Raw genomic sequence first — 23,677 nt, 5'->3', positions numbered from 1 at the left:
GGTTAGCTAGCATTGCTTATGCTTAAGATCAACCTATGCTTAAAATAATTGTTGGAACTTCATTCATGTTTCCCCTTTTTGGGGCAAGATTGTTGATGTTTCATGATCTTCTAATCTGATAATTACTTCCAATGATTTCTTAAACAAGTTCAGTTATGTCACATTCATCATTAAGCAATTATACATAGAAAATCTCAACCTTAATGCAATACTAACAGTAGGATTAGAAAGGGTCAACCAAGTACACAGAGAGACAATTTTTTCACTTAGGAAACCCAATCTCTGGAGAAAACCCAACAATCTTTTCTAGGAGAAATTATTCAGTTCATCAAAGGTACATTCCGATATTCACAAGTCAATCTAGGTCTACTTATCCAATAAGTATGGATGTGAACAAAACAAACCTCAAAACTCCTCAATCTAGGTCTTGCTCCCTTCTGTTTACAACACTGAGGCTCTTGGCCTCCTGTAGGGCTTCAACCCTCCACAAAAAGATAAGGTCTCGAATCGTCTAGGGCTTCGACCCTTCCACAAAGATAAAATACCTTTATAGAGATAAGATCCTTCTTGAACTTTCGTCCTTCCACAGAAATCAGATTTTGTCCCTTCTTCCATAGAAATAAGGTCTCCATATTTGAGTCCATTCAGCCTCTTACAAGCAAAACCTTGTCCATGTTGAACTCTGCCCAAAAGTATTCCTCTTTCCATAGGAACAAAGAATGTGGATGTGATGATTGATCCAAATTGTTGTGTCAATTAATGGACGCTAAGTGTCCCTTTTATAGAGGTCTTGTGGTGCCCAAAGGGCACGACCTTTATTTGGGCCAACTTATCCTTATAGAGGGTCGACTTGCCTTTTGGACGCAAACTAAATTCAAATTTTAATTTTAAATTTGTTCTTTTGATTTTCTTTTCAAGGGCTGAGTTGAATATCGACTATAGCCACCAAAAATCAACACTCCCTCTTGGATAGGGAGGTTTTCAATTTTGACTTTCTCCGATGTCTTCTTTGCTGAACAATTTCTCCATCCAAGGAAAAGATTGAATGAGCTTGTTGTGTAATGTATCCATCCACTTCATGTGGAAAGCATCTTGCATCAACATCATGCAAAGGGATCTAGTTGGTTACTAGTCAACTCTCCTTTGCAAATGGATCTAATCACCCATTGGCCAAGGCCTTCTAGGGTCCCACTGGCCAAATACTTTTTGGTATTCTGAGGTCAAGGCTAGTCCTGGGTCACCAATTATCCAAGTCGTCACTTGGAACTTGGTCAACACCTGAGACCTGTGGTGAAGCCCTTGGCAATCACCATTCCTGCATGCTAATTGAATGGTAATACACTTGCCTGATGCTAAAGGCACTCAATCTACCCACTAACCAAGTACCTCTTGTCAATTTGGGGGAGCACTCTAGACCTTGATGCACTCTGGGCCATTCTCCCTAGCCATGTTACATGGCCCTTGGTCAATACTTTTGACCTGTCAATATCTTGACCTAGGGAGAATGTCTACCCATTGATGCTACAACATCAACACTCCCTCTAATTGAGGGAAGCATTCTCAACTAATCTAAGCTTGTCCCTGAAGTATACAAACTTCACCATGGGACAAAGGCTTTGTGAGAATGCCAACATCCTGCTCGATTGTAGAAATGCATTGGAGCCTCATTGGTCTCTTCTATACCATGTCTCAGATATAGTGGTACTCAATGTGCTTCAACCTGTCATCACTGTCGTCTTCTGCACCAGATCAAACAATCTTGCAAGTAGATTTCAAAGCCACACTGTTTCACAACTTGCCAAACTAGCTGCAATATACTTAGCCTTGTAATGTTTTGTGTGACAGATCTCTGCTTCCTGCTCATAAGTTATGTATCTAGATCAAAAATAGCACAAAAACATTAGAAAAGATAGATCATCGACTAGATAATAAGCCACTTTGAGGGAGCAATACCCCTTTAAATCACATAAATGAACAATTCTGATGATTCAAATGACAAAACCTCATTGGTATATATAGGAGTCTAAAGGGTCAAAATATAATTAGGGACCACATAACAATAATAATGTAAGAGCACAACAATGACAATAGTGGGCTTCTATGGGGCACAACAATAACAATATGGGGGCTAAACTAGTATTATAGGGACCTAATGTGCCCCTCTCCTTAAAAAAGAAGTGTTGTCCTCAACGCTTGAGCAGTTTTAGATGCTTTTGTATAAAATACTCATCTTCCCATGTGGAATCTTCAACAAGTAAGTTCTTCCACTTAATGAGATATTTTGAAATTGGTCGATTTCATGGTTGCCATATTCTTGTTTTGTCATTTCTTCAAGCTCCAATATGACTTTTCCTTCCTCTTCAAGTTTTGGCAATATAGTTTGAACTGAGATCTTGTTACTAATTACATTCTTTAAGCATGAAGCATGGAAAACTAGGTGTACTCATGAAGCTCAGGCAACTCCAATTTGTATGCCATAGTACCAATCTTTTGCAACACCTTGTAAGGGCCATAGTACTTGGTTGATAATTTATCATCCTTCTTAGCTTGCTTGAGGGACATTTGTTTGTATGGTTGTTAGCGTAATAATACCCAATCACCCACATCAAAACTTCTTTCACTGCAATGTTGATTTGCCTGTTGCTTCATTCGATTCTACGCTAGAGTCAGGTAATCCTTCAAGGGTTGGAGAATTTATTGATGGTCGATGTGATCTTCCACTGCTTGAACCTTAGAATTCTCTCTTAAAGACGATGTGATGGACGATAGATGATATCCATAAAGTGCTATAGATGGGGTTATTTTTGCTGAGGTATGGAAGGAAGTGTTATACCACCATTCAACTAGAGGTAACTACTTGATCCATTGTGTTTCTTTATTAGATACAAAGCAACAAAGATATCCTTCCAAGCATTTGTTCACTATCTCAGTTCTCCCATCAAATTGAGGATGATAAAATGAGCTATGAGCTAATTGAGAACCAAGACAAGAAAATAATTATGTCCGAAAATTTTGAGTGAAAATAGGATCTCTATCACTTACAATAATCTTTGGGTTTCCATGTAGCTTTTGAACTGTTTCGACAAATGCGGAGGTGACTGTACTGGCTTTGAAATGATGAGATAGTGCACAAAAATGTGCATACTTGGTAAGTCTATCGACTACCACCATAATGACACTCTTTTCTTCGGACTTGGGTAGACGTGTGATAAAATCCATCGATACCTCCTCCCAATGCTGACTTGGAATGGCTAGTGGTTGTAAACGACCCGAGATCTTAACTGTCTCAACTTTATTTTGTCGGCAAACTATACATTTTTCCACAAAATTTTGAATATCCGATTAAGGCCATCCCAAAAAATTCCTTCTTGACCCTGTGGTAAGTTTTTAGAAATCTTGATTGCCGTCCTATAGGAGAGGTGTGCAATTCTAAAAGAACTTCTTGTTTGAGTTAGGTGTTCCTACATAGATATAAACGATCTTTGTACCATAGGGAATCATTTTTCCAGATAAATGTATTAGATGCACTTTGATCTTGTTGCAACTTTTGAATGAGTGTTTGAACTTCTTTGTCATTCTCCCATTCCTCCCTTGCTTTAGTTATCGAACCAAGTTGAATAATAGAAATGACACAAAGCAATGCCACCACATGCTCATCCCTTCTTGAGAGTGCATCTGCAACAACATTTTGCTTCTCTTTTCTATAGATGATCTCAAAGTCATAACCTAACATCTTTGTGACCCATTTTTGTTTCTCTTTTGAAGATAACCTTTGTTCCAAGAACTATTTATGACCATCATGATCTGCTTTTACCTTGAAATGTCTTCCCATTAGGTAAGGACACCATTGCTTCAGGGCATGTAGTACTGCCCACATTTCCTTCTCATAAATAGGTCTGTTAAAATGCTTTCCCTTAATTGGACAATTTTCAAAAGCAATGGGTCTTCCTTCTTGCATTAAAACAACACCTAAGTCACTTGACACGGGGACACGAGACATGCAGGACACAAATTTGAGTGTCCGACATGGGGCATGTAGACCCTTCGGAACAAAACACGCAAGACACTATATATATATAAAATACTAAATATATATTTCTTAAACAAATTCTCATTCATGATACAAATTCAGACATAGATCTAGATTCTACATTGTAAATTTAAAATTTGTAAGTTGTACAAATCCAATTGTGACATATTCATAAATGATCCATTAGGAGAAAGACAAGAAACTGCAGTGTTCTCATTAAGTCATCAACATCAAAATGTGTTACATAGGTGGTAGCTATGCCAATGGCAAATAGAAATAGAAATAGCAAATACAAAACAACTACAAGGTAGTAGGTAGCTCATCAATTATCATCATCAAAATCAACATCACTCTTATGGTCACCACTGCTCTCCTTTGTTGCATCCTCCTCCTTTGTATCCAATGTAATCTGTGCATCCGCTGGTGTGGAGGATGACCCCTCAAGAGTATCACCATTATCAAAAGTGACATGCTCTAGCACTGGATCATTAAGATCCAAGTTGGCCAATGCCAACTCAACGCTGTTGTCCAAACCCATATCATCAGGAAAGACATTCCACATCTTTGTCTTTCCCTTCAACCACTCATCCCTCTGCCTATAAATAAGACGAAGGCTGGTTTGCACATATACCATTGCCTTTGCCTTGGACTGTTCAACCCTGCTCTTCTTGACACTATACAAATTCCCATATGTGCTCCAATTCCTCTCGCAACAAGAGGATGAAGTCACCTGAGAGAGGAGCCTCATGGCTAATTGCTGTAGAGGAATACTTGTTGCCCCATGAGTTTCCCACCAAGAATAGGGTTTCTTAGTCCTCCTGTCTCTAATCACAACATAGCCTACAAATCGCCCAATGCCAGTGGAAAAATCTGTAAAGGCATCCTCCACCTCATCAAGGGAAGCTCTATTTTGAAATATCTGCCTCAATGCATCGTTCCTCCCCTGTGAAATTTCACCATCCATGTGAGGGGGGAGTTTACGGGAAGGCCCACCATTCAACCACTCATGGCTATATAGTATTTTGGGTTCAACGAGTGAGCCAAATAATGCAAAGGTGTGCAATTCTTGTCCCATCTGCTGACAAGAATATCTTGTGTGGTGGTGAAGAAGGCCTTTGATGATGTCTCATACTCAAGTCACTCACTCTGTAAAATTATGGTCCTCCCAGACTCAATCATGGAATCCCATCCCTAATAAACCTCTCATAGGATGGGTTGGTATGTATCTACAAATTTTTGCAAAGCAATAATAGGGTCCATGATCTTAATAGTGAGATCTACCCTCTCCCACCAAGCATCATCTAACACTGTGTCCTTGACTCTTTTTGGGGCTGCTTGATTTGTCTTTCTCCAAAAAGACCAAAACTCTGAAATAACCATGGACCCAAGAGCAGTCTTCACCTCCTTCAACCTCTTTAACATGATGGAAGAAAAGGCAAACTGTGTATCTGCAATTTTCAACAATGATAAATGGGTGTACTCCTTGTAGATTGTGAGGGCATTTGTATGATTTTGTACAAAGTTGCGGATATTCCGTGCATCTTCAATAATACTTCCAATCCAAGGCTCATTAGAAGGAATAATTTTAAGTGCTAAATTCAAGGAATGGACAATGTAAGGTGTCCAAAATACTTGTGGATATTTAGCTTCCACAATCATGCTAGCAACCTTGCAAACAGGTGCATTGTCTGTAATGATTTGCACATAAGAATCAACACCTACATCTTCAATAATTGTAATGAACAACTCACCACTATATTGTGCATCCTTGTATTGTCCAAGTGCATCGACTGATTTCAAGAAAATTGGTCCATTCAAGGAAGACACCATGAACTATGAGTGGGTGGGGTGTTGGATTTGCCCATCCATCAGAAACAATATTAACCCATGATGTTGGTCATGTTAATTTAATAGGCTTAAACATTTTGTCCACTACTTTTTTTGCCTTAGTCAACAATGTGGTTCTAAGCTTCTCTGACCTAGGAGGCACATACCCTGATGGAGCCCCTTGAGTTAGAGCTCGGTACGTCTCAAGAAATAAAGGTGAGTGTGCAACATTAAACGATATGAAGTTCAGATAGAAAAAGAATGCAATGGTGATATCAAGCTCTTCCCGTCTCTCTTTTTGAAAAATCTTGTCCATTGGACCAAGTGCCATTGCCTTTCTTTTTGCTGCTTGACCCACACCCCCACCAAAACTCTCAAATGGAAATTTGTTGCTACTTTTCCTCAAGAATGGAAGGGGATCATCATTCTTGTTTTTTTTTAGATGATACAACTATCCTTGCCACACCAACATTGGCCTTTTTTTCCATTTCTTTCCTCTTAGCTAAAGACACATTTACACATGCTCCAATTCCACAACTTAGTAAGTCCACCAAATGAGCTTTCACACGATAATAAGTGCTCTTGAAACGATTGTTGCAATAGTTGCATTTCCAAGTAACATTGCCTCCCTTCAACTTGCTGCTTGGCCTTTGATCTCTTGTGACATACTTCGACAAGGGATATTTGCTTTCTTGAGCATGCTGTCTCTCTAAATTTATTAAGCCATCAACATTTGAAGTTGTTGTTGCAAGCCCACTTCCAACAGAGGAACACATGTAGACCCTAATGAAATTGCAACATGAGGGGTATCACCAATGGTGACATTCTTCTTCTTCCTTTGTCCTTTTCCTGCTGCCCTTGATTGAGCCATGAATGCTGTAAAAAGTAAATAAAAAATGCACGAACATTGTAAAAAAAATGGACATGCAAATTGCTGTAGCAAAAATGCAAAATAAATAGAAGCAAAATGCACTTACGTGTTGCTTGAATCACCTCCAAAATGCTCCCAAACCCTTTGCTAGTCGCCCCCACACACCCACAACAAGAGACACTAAAGAATGAATGAGAAATGGGCCCAAATTGGCTTTAAAGGCTTTCCGTCGAATCAGATTCACATGCCCATCGAATCCCATGTGCTAGGGCACGCTAGAGTCGAGAATCAGACACGTGTCTTAGAGAATCGTATCCGATTCGTGGGATTCAAGACACGAGGGGGTGGGGGAGGACGAATCCGATTTCTTAGAACAACACCAATGCCATTTCTTGAGGCTTCACATTCCACAATAAAGGTTTTTGTGAAGTCTGGTGTAGCTAAGACCAGAGCTCGACACATTGCCTCTTTAAGATGTTCAAATGCCTTAGTTGCTTTTGGAGTTCAAAAAAATGCATCTTTCTTCAGTAATGTTGTTAGAGGTGTTGCTATTAACAAACTTGTGATAATAGCCTGTCAACTCGAGAATTTTGGAAGATGCCTTAAGGTTGTTAGGATTTTCCATTCCTTTATGGCTTTAATTTTGTTAGGGTCTACCTTAACAACCTCATGAAATAAAATATGACCCAAATATTCCACTTCCTATACCCCAAAGAAGCTATTGGAGGGTTTTGCATACAATTGTTTTTTTCTCCAATAGTTTGAGCACCTTGTCAACATGTTGAACATGATCTTTCCAACACTTGTTGTAGATTAATATATCATCAAATAATACTAACACAAATTTTCTAAGTAAGGGTTTCAAAGTGGAATTCATTAAACCTTGAAATGTGGAAGGTGCATTAGTAAGGCCAAAAGGCATGACCAAAAATTCATTATGACCTTCATGAGTTCTGAATGCTATTTTCAGAATGTCTTCTCTCTTCATTCTAATTTGATGATATCTAGAACGAAGATTCAACATGGTGAAGTAAATTGTTCCAAGTAGTTCATCCAACAATTCATCAATGACATGAATGGGAAATTTATCTTTAATAGTGAGCTTGTTGAGCTCTCTATTTTCTGGACACATATGCCATGATCCATCTTTCTTATGCACCAAAAAGAAAGAACTTTGGCTGGGTTGAATTGTACCCGCCTCTAGTGTTTTTGCAACCATACGTTCTATTTTACTCTTTTGTGCGTAGGAATATCTGTAAGGTCTGATGTTTGGAGAAACACTTCCTCGAATCAAGTGAATAGCATGATCATGATTGCGAATAGGTGGGAGACTTTTGGGAGTTTGAAATACCTTGGAATGATTGTCAATGACTCTTTGGAGATCTTGAGAAATGGATGGCTTAGATGTTTGAACATCTACTAAGCATATTTGTGCAATTACCCCTCGTTGTTCCTTATTCAAAAGCTTTGTCATGCCGTTAGAGTTGATTATTTTCCTAGGCTTACTTGTGATACCCCTTAATTCAATTTCCCTTCCTTCCAAGAAAAAATTCAAGAAAAGTTCTTGAAAATTAAAAACTATCATCCCCAAAGATTGTAACCATTGGATTTCTAATACAACATTAACACCACCGATTGGAATGAAAAACATTGGACTATTTAATACATATTCCCACATAGTTAGATTGATATTATGGCACTTCCTTGAGCAATTTATAGTTCCTGCATTTGTAACCATCGCTTGACACTCTAGTGCTGAATATAGAAAACAATCCAAATCCTTGTCTATTTTGCAATGAATAAAATTATAGGCACTATCTAAATCAATCAACACTATTACCTTTTTCCTTTTGATATATCCTCGTATCTTGAGAGTTTAAGGAGTGGTAATTCCCTCCAATGCATTACAAGATATGGTCGGATTCCTTTCTTCTTTTTCAATCTCGGGGGTTGGTTCTTGGTGTATATCTTCTTCATTTGATGTTTCTTGTTCCTTTTCTTTCTCCTTTTCACAATTTATGTAAAATAATTTTTTCTTAGCACACTTGTGACCTTTAGTGTATTTGCTATCACAATTGTAACAAAGCCCTTTTGCTCTTTTTTGTCCTTCAGTTGATTTGGTGTTAACCTTGTAGGTAGTGGGAGGCTAGGAGTGACAACAATTCCATCTTTATAGTTGTGAGTGGTAGACCTCCTTGTTGCCATAATTTTGCTTTCAACTTCTCTTGCCAACTCGAATGCATTCTCCAATGACTTAGGTTCCCAAAGGCAAATCTCATGTTGGATGCTATCTTTTCAAGTCCCTATGAAGACATCAATTAAATGCTTCTCTGGAATATCATTTACCTTGATATTCAATCTTTGGAAGTCCTCAATGTGCTCCCCAATTGAACACTTTTGTTTGAGATTTATCAATTCGCTAAAGAAGGTATTGCTCTTTGTATCCTCATAATGTGCTATCATTTCTTTTGTAAAAATTGTCCAAGTGATGAGTGATTTACGAGAACAAAGCCATTAATACCACACAAATTGATTGGGTTTTCTAAATATAAAGATGCAATGTGTACCTTTTGTGTGTGTTGCATGTTACCGCTCAAACTAGCAGGGGTCCTAAAGGGGGATCCTAGAGGGACAATTGCTAGGTCAAGGGAAACAATGGAGTAATAGCCCACTGTCAATCCAGCGAAAGCTCCCTACTCTTTGGGACTTTCACCGATGGAAGGAGACCCAGTATAATAAGGATCATGAAGAGGAATAGATCAAGGATAGGATGAGGGGTGATCTTAGAGGTCTATTCACAAGAGAGGCTCAAGATGGTGGCTTGCTTGCCTTGGAAGTTGGAAGGCAAGATGGAAGGGATAGGATTTAGCAGCCAATGATATGCTTGACTTAATTAGGGAGGAGAAAGGGATCAAATAATGAATATTCAATGAAAGACAACACAATGATCCCAATGAGGCTACTAGCCTAAAGGAAACCAATGGCAAGAATTGGTAGCCTTAAAGGAAACCAATGGCAAGAATTGGTCTTCGAGCTAGTACTTGTGATATCTCAAGATCTTGGTGTCCAAATTTCATGAAATTTGGAGGGCTTCTTGATGATACACCAATGTAGTTGTGGACCAAAAATCGAAGTATTTGGATGACTAGATTGTGATCTAATTGATGCCCTAGGTGACCTATTTAGACTAGGCCTAGAAAAGAGGGGAAGGTGAAATAAATTAACTTTAAAGTGATCACCAGAGGAGGACCAGTGTTTTGTTCTTTGGGAGAGATGGAGTCATGGAAGATATAGAGTTTGGATTGATTTCCACTTGTCAAGGAGCCCTAAAAGACAACTTTGTTGGGCATTAGGGCTTAATGGAAGTAGCTTCAAGGCCATTTATGCTTTGTTCAACAATATTTGGTGATTTATCAAGACAAGGATGTCTCTACGGACATTCATTCAAACATGGCCCAATCATGATACAACACTATTTAGAGATTCAATTTCCACAATTTCGTTCCAAGAAAAGCAACAAATTAATCCTAGAATAGCAAAAATCCCAATATCATGAATGCAACAACATAAAGAATCAAAATAACATTAAAATGGTACTTACATGTAAGAAGAATATATCCAATCACCAAGATATGCCAATCATGGAAGCTCCAAGACAAAGAAGAACAACTAAACATCGAAATTCATCCATTCATCCAAAAGGTCTCATCCTCAAAAGATAGCGAAAATCTTACAAGAAGATATGATCCAATCTAAGTGATGATCTCCAAATTAACTCTTATCATATGTATTTATACACTTCTAAGGAGTTTGATTTATCTAATTAGGCCTACATTAGCCCCTAGAATAAAATAATGTGCAAAATAACTAACTTTTGGTGACAAACCCACCAAACTAGCTCATAAACAAAAGAATAAGCCTCTTAAGAGGTCAAATGATTAATAATACATGTCGTTGGGCCTTCTAAGAAGCCTGATAAAGTCCTCAAGTGCCACAATGATGAATAGGACACCCAAAAGTAGTGGACAAGGGGTTGGCCCCTTGTTCTCAAAATAATAGACTTGTGGTGCTCCCAATGGGTGTGGGGACACACAAGTAACCTCACGGGTCTTCAAATAAATCAAAGATGCCTGTAGACCATCTGTAAGGTCTCAGATGATGGTGTAGGTGATGCCACGTCAACACACAAGTCTTGGGTCATTTGTTAAGAGCATGGTACAAATGTGGTGCTGGCTGGGAATAGTGAACGAGGTGCATCTTCCTTGTCCAATAGGTGAATCTCGATCAATCTTTGAACATCTCTGGGGATCCATGGAGTGCTGTCTACTGTTGTGGAGGCCCATGGCTGTCTACACACACCCTACATGTGCCAATGTAGCCCTCTAGAGGGTTAAGATCCTGTATAGGGAGGCCAAACCCAAAATGGAGATCATTTGCAATCCTGAATAAGATCCAATTCGTCTCTGCACCTTCCAACATATCAAGTCATTAAAATAATAAAGTAAAAGAGTCTACAAATCATGGTCATTAAGTGGGCACTTCATAATGGCATGCCCTTCCATAGTGGGATTTGGTATGTGCCAATGTCTCCAAGCTCCAAAAGGGGTTAACCAATCATCCTATTAGGTGGTTTTTACTTCCAAAGGGAGTGACATCAAATGGTGGTGTCATGTGATATAATGATGAAGTGGAGTAGGGGACAGATGGGAACAACCTGGGTCACATCCCATGGCACAAGGGTAGCTAATAAAAGGGAAGCCCACACTTGGGTAAATAATGTATAGGAGGGAGCAATCATGGTACATGAGTTACCTCGACCTTGATTTTTCCACCTTTCAAATGCCTTTTTTCTTTTGCGTTTTTCTTTGGTTAACTGCCTGAGGCTCAAAGGGACGAGACCATGATATGCAAAGTATAGCAGTGGATACCCCCTTTTGAGGTGGGGCAATTCATCGCCCACTCAGGGTTGGGACAATCATGGGTTCCTGAATGATAAAGGAGACTCATCAAGGGCCTCTAGGAACCAAGGTGATGGCCATGAAAGGGGAAGAGCTCATGCAATGGCTTTTGCCCACGTGCTAAATGTGTTTGTCTCGACCATCTTTTGCATTTTGTGGTACAATTTCTTGTTGAATGTGACCAATTATGTTTTTTCTTTTCTTTTTAGCTGCATCAACCTCCGGGGCATCCTTTCAGGCCCGACACAAGATGTGGGGCAAGGGGAGGGGGTGGCTGACACTATGTGGACCAAATGGAGGAATGTGGACCCAGATGGGAGAAGTGATGAAAGGGAGTATAATGAGTGGAAGGGGGATGATCTGCATGATTCAGGGAGTGGGACCACGCATCCAAAATCTAATGAGCAATTCATTCCTTTTCTTTTGGATTGCTCATTAGATTTCAAGTTGGCCATTCCTCTTGTCATGTAGAGCAAGTGCATGGGACACAAAATCTTGATTGTGTGAAATGCAGAGACAAATATAGCATACATATCATGGACCCAATTTTGACAATATGGTGAGATTTATTTGGATTTCTTTCTTGGATTTGTCAATTTTGCATTATTTCAACTAGAGTAACAAGGATTTGAACCTTGTGAAGAAACCTTGAATGGTTTTGAAACTTCTTGGATCTAATAAGTTGATTTCATTTTCATGGATGTGACCCCACATATCATCCTACTTCCAAAGACTATATCCAAGGTGGGCCAAACTTGATTTGGAGCCGTGCATGCTTCAACATGAAATAGTAATTTTGGAGGAATTGATAAGTATAGGAGACATAAGGCCTCATCCATGTGGTTGAAATATTTGGATTTTTTAACTACATATTTTGGTTCAATCTTTGATTGCATGGCTATTCGATATAAACCTCTACTTTTGATTTGAAGTAGAATCCTTCGCTTCCATTCACAATAGTTATATGGCGTGAAAGGTGCAGGAGGTGGAAACTCCATTTTTTTTGGTATCACCAGTCTTTAGTACCTCAATCAAGACCTATAATGTTGAATATAGGTCTAGGATTTTCAATTTTTGTACCAAGTTGCCCTTTTGATTACTATCAATCTTGCTGCTTTAGTACTAAATCAGTCATTTTTCTGTTAGGCCATAATGTTAGCACTCCTGCTATAAATGATTCTTCCAAATACCCTTCCTATTTCAACAAAACTGGCAGTACCAGGCTTTAGTAAAAAAGATTCTTGGATAGAGCAATACACATTGCAGTATAAAACCTCTTCCTGGTCATCATGGCAACAATTGTCATCTTAGCTCATGCAGCCTTTCACTCAGCATACTTAAGTACATTAATCATGACACAGCCAACAATCTTACTATAGTCAATGGCATCATTATGAGCTCAACATAGCCATGGCAAGTTAAACATCAGTTTATTAATGAACCCTTGAACAGCAACAAGCACAAACTCGCTACAACAAAAGTCTAAAGATCAATTTAGAATGGGGCTCGGGTTTTGTTTCAAAATATTCGATTTTATGCCACGGCTTCAAGAATGTCACAGAATTTAGAATTAACTCAAGATTTGCTTCAGGTCTTCTAGGGCTTACAAACCTGAAGCCCAAAATTTCATCAGACTTGACATGTGCAAATTTATCCTGCTGTAGTCAATATTGGATGCCATCATATCATTTCAAACCTCTCATTGATCACCTGGAATTTGTTGCATAGATAGTGAACAAGAGTTTGACTTTGTGTCAATTGTAGGTCTTTTCTCCAAATATCATAAGAGATCCTCAGACTTCCCTCAGAGGCAGGCCTAAACAAGCCCTCTGTAATCTACACATTTAGATCCTCAGATGAACCATTAGCTTATGAAAAATTCCTTCAGTACATAGATTACAACATGCAGCAAGTAGAAGATATAATCCACAAATGTTATCTGCGTGTCCTCTGATATAATCCTTGAAGCTAAAGGCAATCAATGGTGAAACAATTTTCATCAACAGGGATGCAAAAGATTTCAAATCCTCTTAGACAATTTAACTTGTATCACCACTCTCCTAGTTTGGTACAGGCTCTGACCTGCTCATGGCCAAGATTTTGCACAACAGCTTATGTCATTATCATTCGTAAGCAGCTAGAGATTTATGGAATCCAAATTAAGAATTCAATGTCAACATCCTCCTCCCAAAGGATCCCTATTGGAAAAACAATTTAGAAGTTCATCAGTAACAAAAGGATTTTAAGGATGCTTATAAGTATGTTGATGATATCCTTGGTCCAATTATTAAGAACTTCACTAGCTATTTCACAGGCCTTCGCACCTCTTGGCCACTTCTGAGGCTGCTCGGCCTCTGCTCAATCAGTCATGAGGCCTTCCTGAGGTCAATCCTGAGACCTCTCAGCCCCTTTGTCACAGTCTTCTAAGGCCTTAGACAGAATTTTGGTCTCTCTTTGTCCTGGTCAAAAGCATTGTTGACAGAACTTGGACTAGAACTTTATTAAGGCTGCTTTTTTACCATCCCTCTGATACCATGTTGATGTTTCACGATCTTCTAATCTGATAATTACTTCCAATGATCTCTTAAACAAGTTCTTAACCATAATGCAATAATGACAGTAGGATCATAAAGAGACAGCCAAGCACTTAGCGTACAAAGAGACAAAATTTTCACCTGGGAAGCCCAAACTTGAGAGAAAACCCAACAATCTTTTCTAGGAGAAATTCTTCAGTTCAGCAAAGGTGCATTTTAATATTCACAAGTCAACCTAGGTCAACTTAGACAATAATTATGGATCTGAACAAAACAGACCTCAGAACTCAATCTATGCAGTAGATCTGGTTTCGGTCCCTTCTGTTTACAGACTGAGGTTCTTGGCCTCCTCTAGGGCTTCGACCCTCCATAGAAAAAAAGGTCTCGGATCTTCTAGGGATTCTGCCCTTCAACAAAGATAAAATATCTTTACAGAGATAAGATCCTTCTTGAACTTCGCTCCATCCACAGAAAAAAGATTTTGGTCTTTCTTCCACAGAAACAAGGTCTCCATATCTGAGTCCATTCAGCCTCTTACAAGCAGAAACCGGTCGCTCTTAAACTCTGCTACCCAGATTGCCTGTTTTAATGCTTTTCTGATCAAGCTTGAAACCTGGATACTAGATAGTCATGTATGTTGCTTGGCATAAATTACGCAGAGATTGATATGTAAATGACCTTTGGTTGAAGGCATGCTGTCTTATGTGTGGAGTTTGCTTCCACACTGTTGCTAGGAAGTAGATATGAAGGGATACTAATGAGTGCTTTTATATTCTATATTCAATGCAATGTAGCGTAAACTAACTTACATGTTGAGTCACACATTAATTTAATGTTTTTTTTTTCTTGCAGAAGGATTCCCCCGTAGGGTCTCCAACACAGTCAGCCCACCCTGGTATGTCTCCTTTATTTTTATGATAATACTACTTTATTTGATGTCATGTCATTAATATGTGAGGATAGCATTGCTGCATTGATGTTTTTAAAATCTTTTATCTCATGAGGTTCTTGTGTTACAGCACGGTTTTCTCCAGATGATAAATACTCAAAGCATCGCACTTTGCTGAAGAAGCGCTTTGGCTTACTGCCAACGCAGCAACCCCCACCCAGCTATTGACAATTGAATATTCAGAGTTTTTATGTCTCTGCTAGACAAAGGAAGGGTGGTTAGAGGTTACAGGGTTAACATTAATTATTCATTTTGTTTACTCTGTAGTCTTTGCCCTGCCTTTTTGGATGCAACTTCATGCTAGTTTGTGTTTAAGATGTATTTTGATGCTTTTTTACTTTGCACAAGTTGTAGATGTTGAATTGGGGTTTAAATTTAAATATATTGTTTAAGAGGTTATGATTAGATAGAGAATTAATTATTATTATTGGCTTCTATACGATACTTTTGCACATTTATTTGTAGGCTAAACATTTGTGATTTTTCAAAGAAAAAAAACCTACTAACTTCCATTAATCAAAATAAAAGTAAATACATTTGCAGTAGTGACAGATCTTATGTCCATGTAACTCTATGTTCTAGATAAGTCTCAGTAGAAACTCAGAAGATTTTATAATTTTGGATCTTAATCACTGTGCATCTACTAGTGTCTCTAAAGGTCTATAACATCATTACAGATTTCTTACCTCTCTAACTTTCCTTCTCAGCGACATTGTTATATTATTTCCCATACATTCTTCAAAAAGAAAAGAAAATAAACAGAAAACTTGAAAAGACATATGAGGATCGTTCTCAGTGAACAGTCAGTGATGCCCTTAATAATTAAAACTCCATGTGCTGATGAGGATGCCATTGTCAAAAGTGGTGAAGAAGATCTTTCCCAGTGCTTGGAAACAACTCTTCTTAGAGAGAAAATCTGCCTCTTGGTTCTGTTCTCTGAATATATGACTGAAAGTCATTTTCTGGAAGGTCCCATGAAAGATCTGATGTGTAGCATCCAGAAGATAAGGGAAGGTTGCCCAAAAGTGGATCTCTGTACCCAATCTAGAATCACTTTGGGTTTCCCAAAACTGATAAATCCTCTATAGCTAGCCAGCTAGCAAATAGGAGTGCCCCACAAAGAACTAATCGTGATGCTCTTTTATTAGTCCATGTACCACTATTCCAACAAAATTGAAAGTAGTTGCCAGGCTTTTATACAAGAAAACCCCCCCTGCCACAGATTCTGTTAGTAGAAGCTCCTTAAAAAAATCATCTGGATTTTGTGACGAAATCTCTTTATATTGGATTTGTCTGGAGTTAACCTTCTCTTTTGTTGGCCCTATTTCCATAAAATATGCAGAGATCTTTAAACAGGCACCTCTTGTATCTGGGGTAGTCTCTTTCAAATATCTTCTCGTTCCTACTTTTCCATATGCCCCACAGAATATAGAAGGGTAATGTTCGAAATGTCCTGTTCTCGCTTTTGTATCTAGTCTCTTTCTTCTTTTTGCCGAATGTGCCCTAGCCAATGTTCCCTTCTTCCTCCAAAGAACCATTGGCTTTCCTACTCTTTTTCTTTACCTGGGAATCTGTTTAGTGCCTGGAGTTCTTCATCATCTGAGATCCCAACAGATTCAGTGTCAGTTTCTTTCCGTTTACATATAGGGGACAATAAGGAGTTCCTACATGTTTTTTGGGCCGAGATTTCGATTTCATTGCCCATCCTTTTAGGAGGAGACTGAACGTTATCAAAATTATTGTTGATCCTGGAGTCTTTTCCCCTGTTCTTTGTCAATCCATCCTTGATGGGAGCCCGATCCATCTCATCCATCATTCTAATGTTTTCCTGTTGCATGTGAGATATGCCCACTGCTAGATCAGCAGAACTCTGCGTAGAGAGGCCACCATTAGGTACATGATCTGACCAGGCAGATGGATTTCTATCAAGTATTATCTCCATAGCTTTCCATATGGAGCCCCAGATTCGATTAGGACAGTTGGCCATGAGGTGTCCAGTGTTGTGACAAACCAGACATCGGAAGGGTATTCCCCAGTAATCCACATGCTGTCTTTTGTAGAATGTGCCCCAGAATATGTCAATGGCAGCCGATAGTCCACCAGATAAGTCAACTTCAACTAGGAACCATGCAGCCTTGTCCAATAGCCCCATATAGCCTTCATCCACATGATATAAGTTGCCAATTTTGCTGGCCAATTCTCGAATCACACCTATTGTCCATAGTTCAATTGGAAGTTCAGGGAATTTATCCCAAATGATCTTCCTCTTAGGGACCTCCATTACAGGATCAAATCCAACCTTCCAGTTCTGGAGAACCAAGAAACCTCTCCCCTTGACCCAGGCTAAAGCATCAATTTTGATTGCATCATCTTCTTCGAGGAAATGAAATCCGAACCAGCTGTTCACCATCACACTGACCTTAGGACGATATCCAAGGAGCATAGCCCAGCTATTTTGTATCCAGTTTTTTATCTGTACGCCATTCATTCGAGTGAACTCCCATCTGCCAACCAACATTCTCTTTCGTAATCTTACCATGTTCTCCCAATATAGGTCTACCCCCAGTATGAGCTTATGCCCTTCTTCCATAGCTCGAACAGGCTTTTTGCATTTTTCCTTATTGCGACCCAACTTCGGGTCCAATTGTGTCCTAGATCAGTGTTGGTCTACCATCGGCACTTCCAAGTTTAGTTCAGAAGCAAGTAAATCAATGCTTTTATGTAGACCACTGGTCCCAACATTTTCCGGACCTCGATGTCTGCCTGTGCCCCCAATTGTGGATGATGTCCAGTGTTTTTTAGTTTGATGTTTGATTCTGCAGGAGTTTTCAGAGGCCACCATGATATCGATCAGCCCCTGTATGTCAAGATCAAGATCCATATTTGGTGATTTTACATCCATTGTGATTAACCCCAATCACCTGCAGAGAAGAATCCCAGAGCGAACAAGCAAGGTGACCTTCAAAGTCTAATCAAATTAGAGTGCTTACAGCTGCAAGGATCACTCTGTATCTTCCGTGGCATGACTTCAGTTCAGAACAATTGTATCAATGCGATGAGTTGAGTTATATATGGAGCACAGCCAGCATCAATAAATTGTATACTAGTATTGAGTATGACATGGCAGCTGTGGGTGGATTAAAAGATCAGTTTAGGTAGTTGCCTACGCCTGAATATTTTCACCAGTCATCAAGGATCCACCACCTTTAGCCGGGAAAACAAGATTCACCAATGAGGAAATCAGACCTGTCGCGCACCGGTCCATGTCTTCTGACCGCCACATAGATTAACAGATGGGCCAAAAGTGTCTGTTGTGGACCATACCACAGCATACTAACAGATGGGCCAAAAGTGTCTGTTGTGGACCATACCACAGCATACCTGGTTACAGGGTGTACCTTCTGAAGTAGATGTCCATAGGCGACAAATATTCTGAATGTCTGCGGGTTGGTTAGAAAAGATTTGGAGGTTATCCGGGGATTGGGATTGTTAGGAAAACAATCGACCCTAAATGGGATAACTTCTGCACCAATGCCCAACCTTGATTTTGAAAATATCTACTCCACCTGCCATTATTAATGCCCTTGCGTGCCAAGTTGTCCAGGGAGGTTGCGGGATCGATCCGCCTAGACTTGGAACAAGTCTGTTTGTAGTAGTTCTCTTTGTCGAGTAGCAGTTGATGCTTTGTTTTGTCATGTACAGGGATCCTGTAAACAGTAACATAACATATTGCACCACCAAAAGCTGCATTCAAACCATTGTTTTGTTTCATCCCGATCTTCCTCTAAAATCTGCTTTATGGTTTCGGGAGCATACATTGTATCCTGCATGTTCGGCAATGAGACCCTTCATGCGAAAACAACCACCCGATTGTTTAGCAGAGAAATATGTGTATGTCCAGATTGTCACGACGATTTCTCCAATGTAGTTTTGTGTTTTCCTGAATTCTTAGCGTCTTTGACCATTTGGCAGAGGATCAATATGGCAACAGATGCCAGTTTCATCAAGTATGAACATTCCCAAATGTCACCAGAATCCATATCGGGGGTGTAAGATGAGCCAAAAATACGCACCTTTGTCTTGCATAAACCAGACTGTGATCAGTGTATCACGAGGAAACCACTGGATGTGAAATCACGGAATCTGCAGGCATGCTTCCTCTGAAACGTCTCCACATGTTGCCTCATAAATTGTCGGGATACTTGGTAGGGACCGAGTAGTCTTTATTACCAACCAGCCCAGTCCTTTGTGGTCCGTTCATCAAAACTCTCAAACCTGCACTTCCAATCAGTATGCAGGAGAGCTTTCTTCAGGTGTGCCCTGTGCCAGAGTTTCAGCTGACTCTGCTATTACAGCGACTCTGCCACCACTGTAGAGTCACCCAGTTGCCTCATAGCCTGCAATGGGAAACCCCGCCTTATCCCCTCAGCTCCAAGAAAACTGTGTCACACTGCTCGTCGCTCATCTCCCTCATAAACTAGCCATCTCCCTGCGACCCATCGTCCCAGCAAAATCTATGCATCTTCTTGCCATAACTGGCAGTCACTTTGTTGCTTATGAGTTTTATACAACATTCAATTGAGCGAAAGATGCTTAGTGATAGTTTCCATGTTTCGTTATAGGATTGAAGTGGATTGGGAGTTCTAGTTCCTAAGGATTACTATGTGAGTTATAGGAGTACTAATTCTGCTAGGTGGTGTTGGTGTTCCTGCTCTTCAATGAGTGAGTGGCCCTTATTGTTTGATTGTTGCTATTGGTAGTTCAAGTTTTTCATACTGTTTGTTTCTATACACGAGTGACTACACACTTCAAGCAATTCTAGTGACTGCAATTTCTTAAAAACTTAATTGGCATTGTCTGGAAACTAGGCACAAAACTGGTCCAAACAACTAAAGGCTCATTTTATAATCGTTTAGTGTTTACCGGCAATACAACAGGGACTACCGCTATATGAAGAAATTAACGTTGCAAGAAATTGATTCATAGATTGGAAATTGGAGTTCTTGATTAGTAGCTTAAGTTCCAGGGTTATAGTCATTTGATTCTGCAATGCAATTTGAAGATCGGATCAGATCCATTTCAATCATGAACAAACATCAGATCCTTCAATTTATGGAGGCATGAATAGATCTGCCAAGGATTTCTGGTAATTCAGCCGGTAACGTTATCTAGTTCAACAATAGTATGAGTAGCTACCGGATTTGGATTGAAAGGTGTGGACCCCATTCAAGTTACAAAAGGTATATGGCTTGGAAAAAATTGAGTTAGATATATGGATCCCCAGATATTTAGATATGAGTATTCTTAGAAAACTCACAAAATAGTTCAGAATTTTTTATAAGATTATGAAAAATTTCGAGCAAGAATTTTTGAAAATCTTGATTATAGTTATCAAACTTTAGGATTTTGGGTGCCCTAAGAGTTTTTGATGGTGCTGAAAAACTATTCAAACACTCTTAACTCTGATTTAAAAAAAAAAAAATTACCAAATTCCAACCAAAAAACTATCCAAACTATTTTATTGCATCAGTAGACCACACCTATTTAGATTTCAGCGATATTTGAAGCTCATTCAGATCGGTGGATTGAATGTTGTCATGTTGACATATCTAGTTGATAATTATATCTGGTAAAAGAGGGGTTCCGAATTAAATGACATCCAATTTGGCTAAGATCACTTGATTTTGGATTGTACATAAAATTAACATGGTTATGCGTTTTAAATGAATTTAGGATTTGAGTTTTAATTGAACACGATTAGTGCAAACTAGTGAGTTGAAGATGATAGTGAAAAATTCCACGGAAGGTTATGATTGTAGACTAAGAGATAGTAGATCTCTCAAGAAGATTTTGAAGAGCGTGATTTGTGTGTTGAGGAGGAAAAAATCAGTAGAGTAAGATTTTGGCATCACAAGTCAGCAATGTAGTATCTAACAGCAAAATAGCAATCTAACTGAGCTTTCCGAGTAATGAAATCCTATCATATTAATATATTGATACATCCCACCCACACAGCAATACTCCATTTGAACTAAGATAAAAATCCCACCGTGACAACAAATGCTTAAGTGTGAGATGAATGCAAAGGGTAAGGATGGTTTAATTGCTCAATCCTTTGACTTACTCCGATTTCCACTTGTCATTGGAATGTCATTGCACATTATTACTGATGTTTGCCAACATGGGATTAAATAAGTGTTTTTTGCCACCTCCATTTAACCAATATCTCTTTGTTTGAATAGATTTGCTTATTTTCCATGAAATCTACATGGATGGGATTAAATAAGTGTTTTTTGCTACCTCCATTTTTAACCAATATCTTTTTGTTGGAATAGATTTGCTTATTTTCCATGAAATCTACATGGATATTACACAAACATATAATATGTAAAAACTCAATTGATTCTAATCATGAAAATATCCCTTTGGTTTGAGCAATAGATCTACAAATGAGGGAGAAATTTCAAGGATATAGCTTTCTCACTTAACGAATGACGAGGGAAAAATTAAAAATTGCCTAAGATTAGGACATTCTTGATTTCAAAAGCCTTCAAGATGATGAAACCTTGAAATAAGGTGAGGACTTTTGCTTAATTATTTGTTGTTATTCCTAGTTCCCATGCAAATATTAATTCTCGTTTTCCTTTAAGGTTATAAATTCCCCCCTTGCAACCCCACCCCACCTTTATCACCCTTATGGAAACACATGTTGGTATGCATGTGGTAATTATAACATTACAAAGAATGATACCAACATGTTGGTATGCATGTGGTAATTATAACATTACAAAGAATGATTCCATTCCACAAAGGGAGTTGCAATGTGGTATTTCTGAAGGAAATGAAAGGTGGGAGTCATTAATATGTCTTCTACTCATTTTGCAAAGTTTCAAAGGCTATCAAAGAAGGCTCTTCCTTTTCAACCCAAAAAAGTGAAGATGAAAGCACACCTAGCAATCAAGCATACTAGCAAAATTGGTTGCTATGTAGTCGAAAATGATGACTAATGTGTAGGTTGACTTGTGTGACTTTTGAAGTTTTGAACTAGAAGGAAAACTCTTTATCATATCAATGATAAACCAACTCTTTATCATATCAATGATAAACCACCTCCAGTTTTAAAGCACAAACAAGGAGAACTCCAAACAAGGAGAACTCCAATGCTAGTTGGTCACATAATTTAGTGTTATAAAGGGTCAAAGCTATCCCTTGTTACTTGGGCATTTTGACAAGGAAATTGAAAAAGTAAATACTTTTTGTGCACCTCCTCCACAAGCCTAAAAGAAAGCATGAAATTCCCACCACCATTGAGGCAACGGTTGGTGATCATTATCAAATAAAGATTTAAGACACTAATTATAATAGCCTGCTTGGAGATGTCCTACATACCTAGCATAGGTTACAAGTTAGCCATAAACTTCATGACATGTGGTAAAACTCGGAGAATTACACCCCACCCACAATGCAACACATAATACTAACAGCACAAGCAAACCAGCGCTATAGGAACCTCAAGAGAAACAAGGACCTATAGCAGTGGATCCCCTTCCTCCCCAGCTCCACAAACTAAAAATAAAGACCCTTCCCTCAAATTAAATTGAAAATCAAAATTTATCCAGACACAATGATAGCACCAAAACACCCATTCAATAAGCCAACTAATAGTTCTCTCATTGGGGATATGAATCCATCTGAAAAATCAAATTTTAAATCATAGAAAAATTATAGAGGAAGGAAAATTGGGCAAGAAAAGAGTTACCCTGAATGGAGCAGGCACCAACCTATGCATGCAGGGACTATCAACTGGCCTTCTAGAAATCAACGTGGAGATGGAACGTAGCTTTAGAGTTCACATTTCTCAACCGAGGTTCTCCATTCCTCTATATGTTTTCACTCATAAGAACAATGGACCAACTAAAACATAATTGCCTTAATCATGAGCAAATAGTAATCAACCTTGATTCAGGGTTATCAACAATGGTGAAGGTTACTACTTCCCTTGCATAGAGACGGTGCCAAAATCCTCACAACCTAACTTGTATAAAACATTCTCTACTCTAACATTTCCAATTAACGCTGGGCGTGTGGACACATGCATGGGGGTAGCCAAGCCACTTCCACAATTTAATGACCTCCATTCAATCAAACGTGGGGTGGTGGGCATGGTGACCCAAGCTCTCGCTTCTTGAATCACACCCCATCGAAGATATGTTAAATAATTTTAGTACAATAAATTATATTGAATAATATGAGCATATTTTAAATTGATGAATAAAAAATTTAATAAATCAAGGGAGAATTTTATATTAATATTATTGACAAGTGTCATTAAAATATTATAAGTAGATTATTTTAAGATTATGATGTTGAGAGCTTCTTTTGGTATATTATGTCATGTCCTTGATGTGTCCAATGTTTCAAGCAAACACTCCACCCATGCAAGGACGAAAATCTTAGATTGATAATATGAAGAGTTCTAAACCAAGAAGAAATAGAGAATGAAGTGAT

The 23,677-nt window shown here is 38.8% G+C and overlaps 1 protein-coding gene across 4 annotated transcripts in view; it reads left to right on the top strand.

Moving 5' to 3' along the window:
* The window catches only part of LOC149143965 (H/ACA ribonucleoprotein complex subunit 3-like protein), a 31,502-nt gene extending 15,928 nt beyond the window's left edge, over nt 1–15,574 (top strand). For all 4 annotated transcript variants that reach the window (XM_089448261.1, XM_089448263.1, XM_089448262.1 and 1 more), the window contains 2 exons: nt 15,073–15,115; nt 15,240–15,574. In XM_089448261.1, the coding sequence (XP_089304387.1) occupies nt 15,073–15,115; nt 15,240–15,337 (141 nt within the window). In that variant the 3' untranslated portion in view covers nt 15,338–15,574. The remainder of the gene's footprint in view (nt 1–15,072; nt 15,116–15,239) is intronic.
* The last annotated feature ends 8,103 nt before the right edge of the window (nt 15,575–23,677 follow it).

The sequence above is a fragment of the Pinus tabuliformis genome, chromosome X, assembly GCF_031772625.1.
Source record: "Pinus tabuliformis cultivar Carrire ecotype Pingquan chromosome X, CPIR1, whole genome shotgun sequence".
Lineage (NCBI taxonomy): Eukaryota > Viridiplantae > Streptophyta > Pinopsida > Pinales > Pinaceae > Pinus > Pinus tabuliformis.
This window is presented reverse-complemented; position numbering and strand designations above follow the sequence as displayed.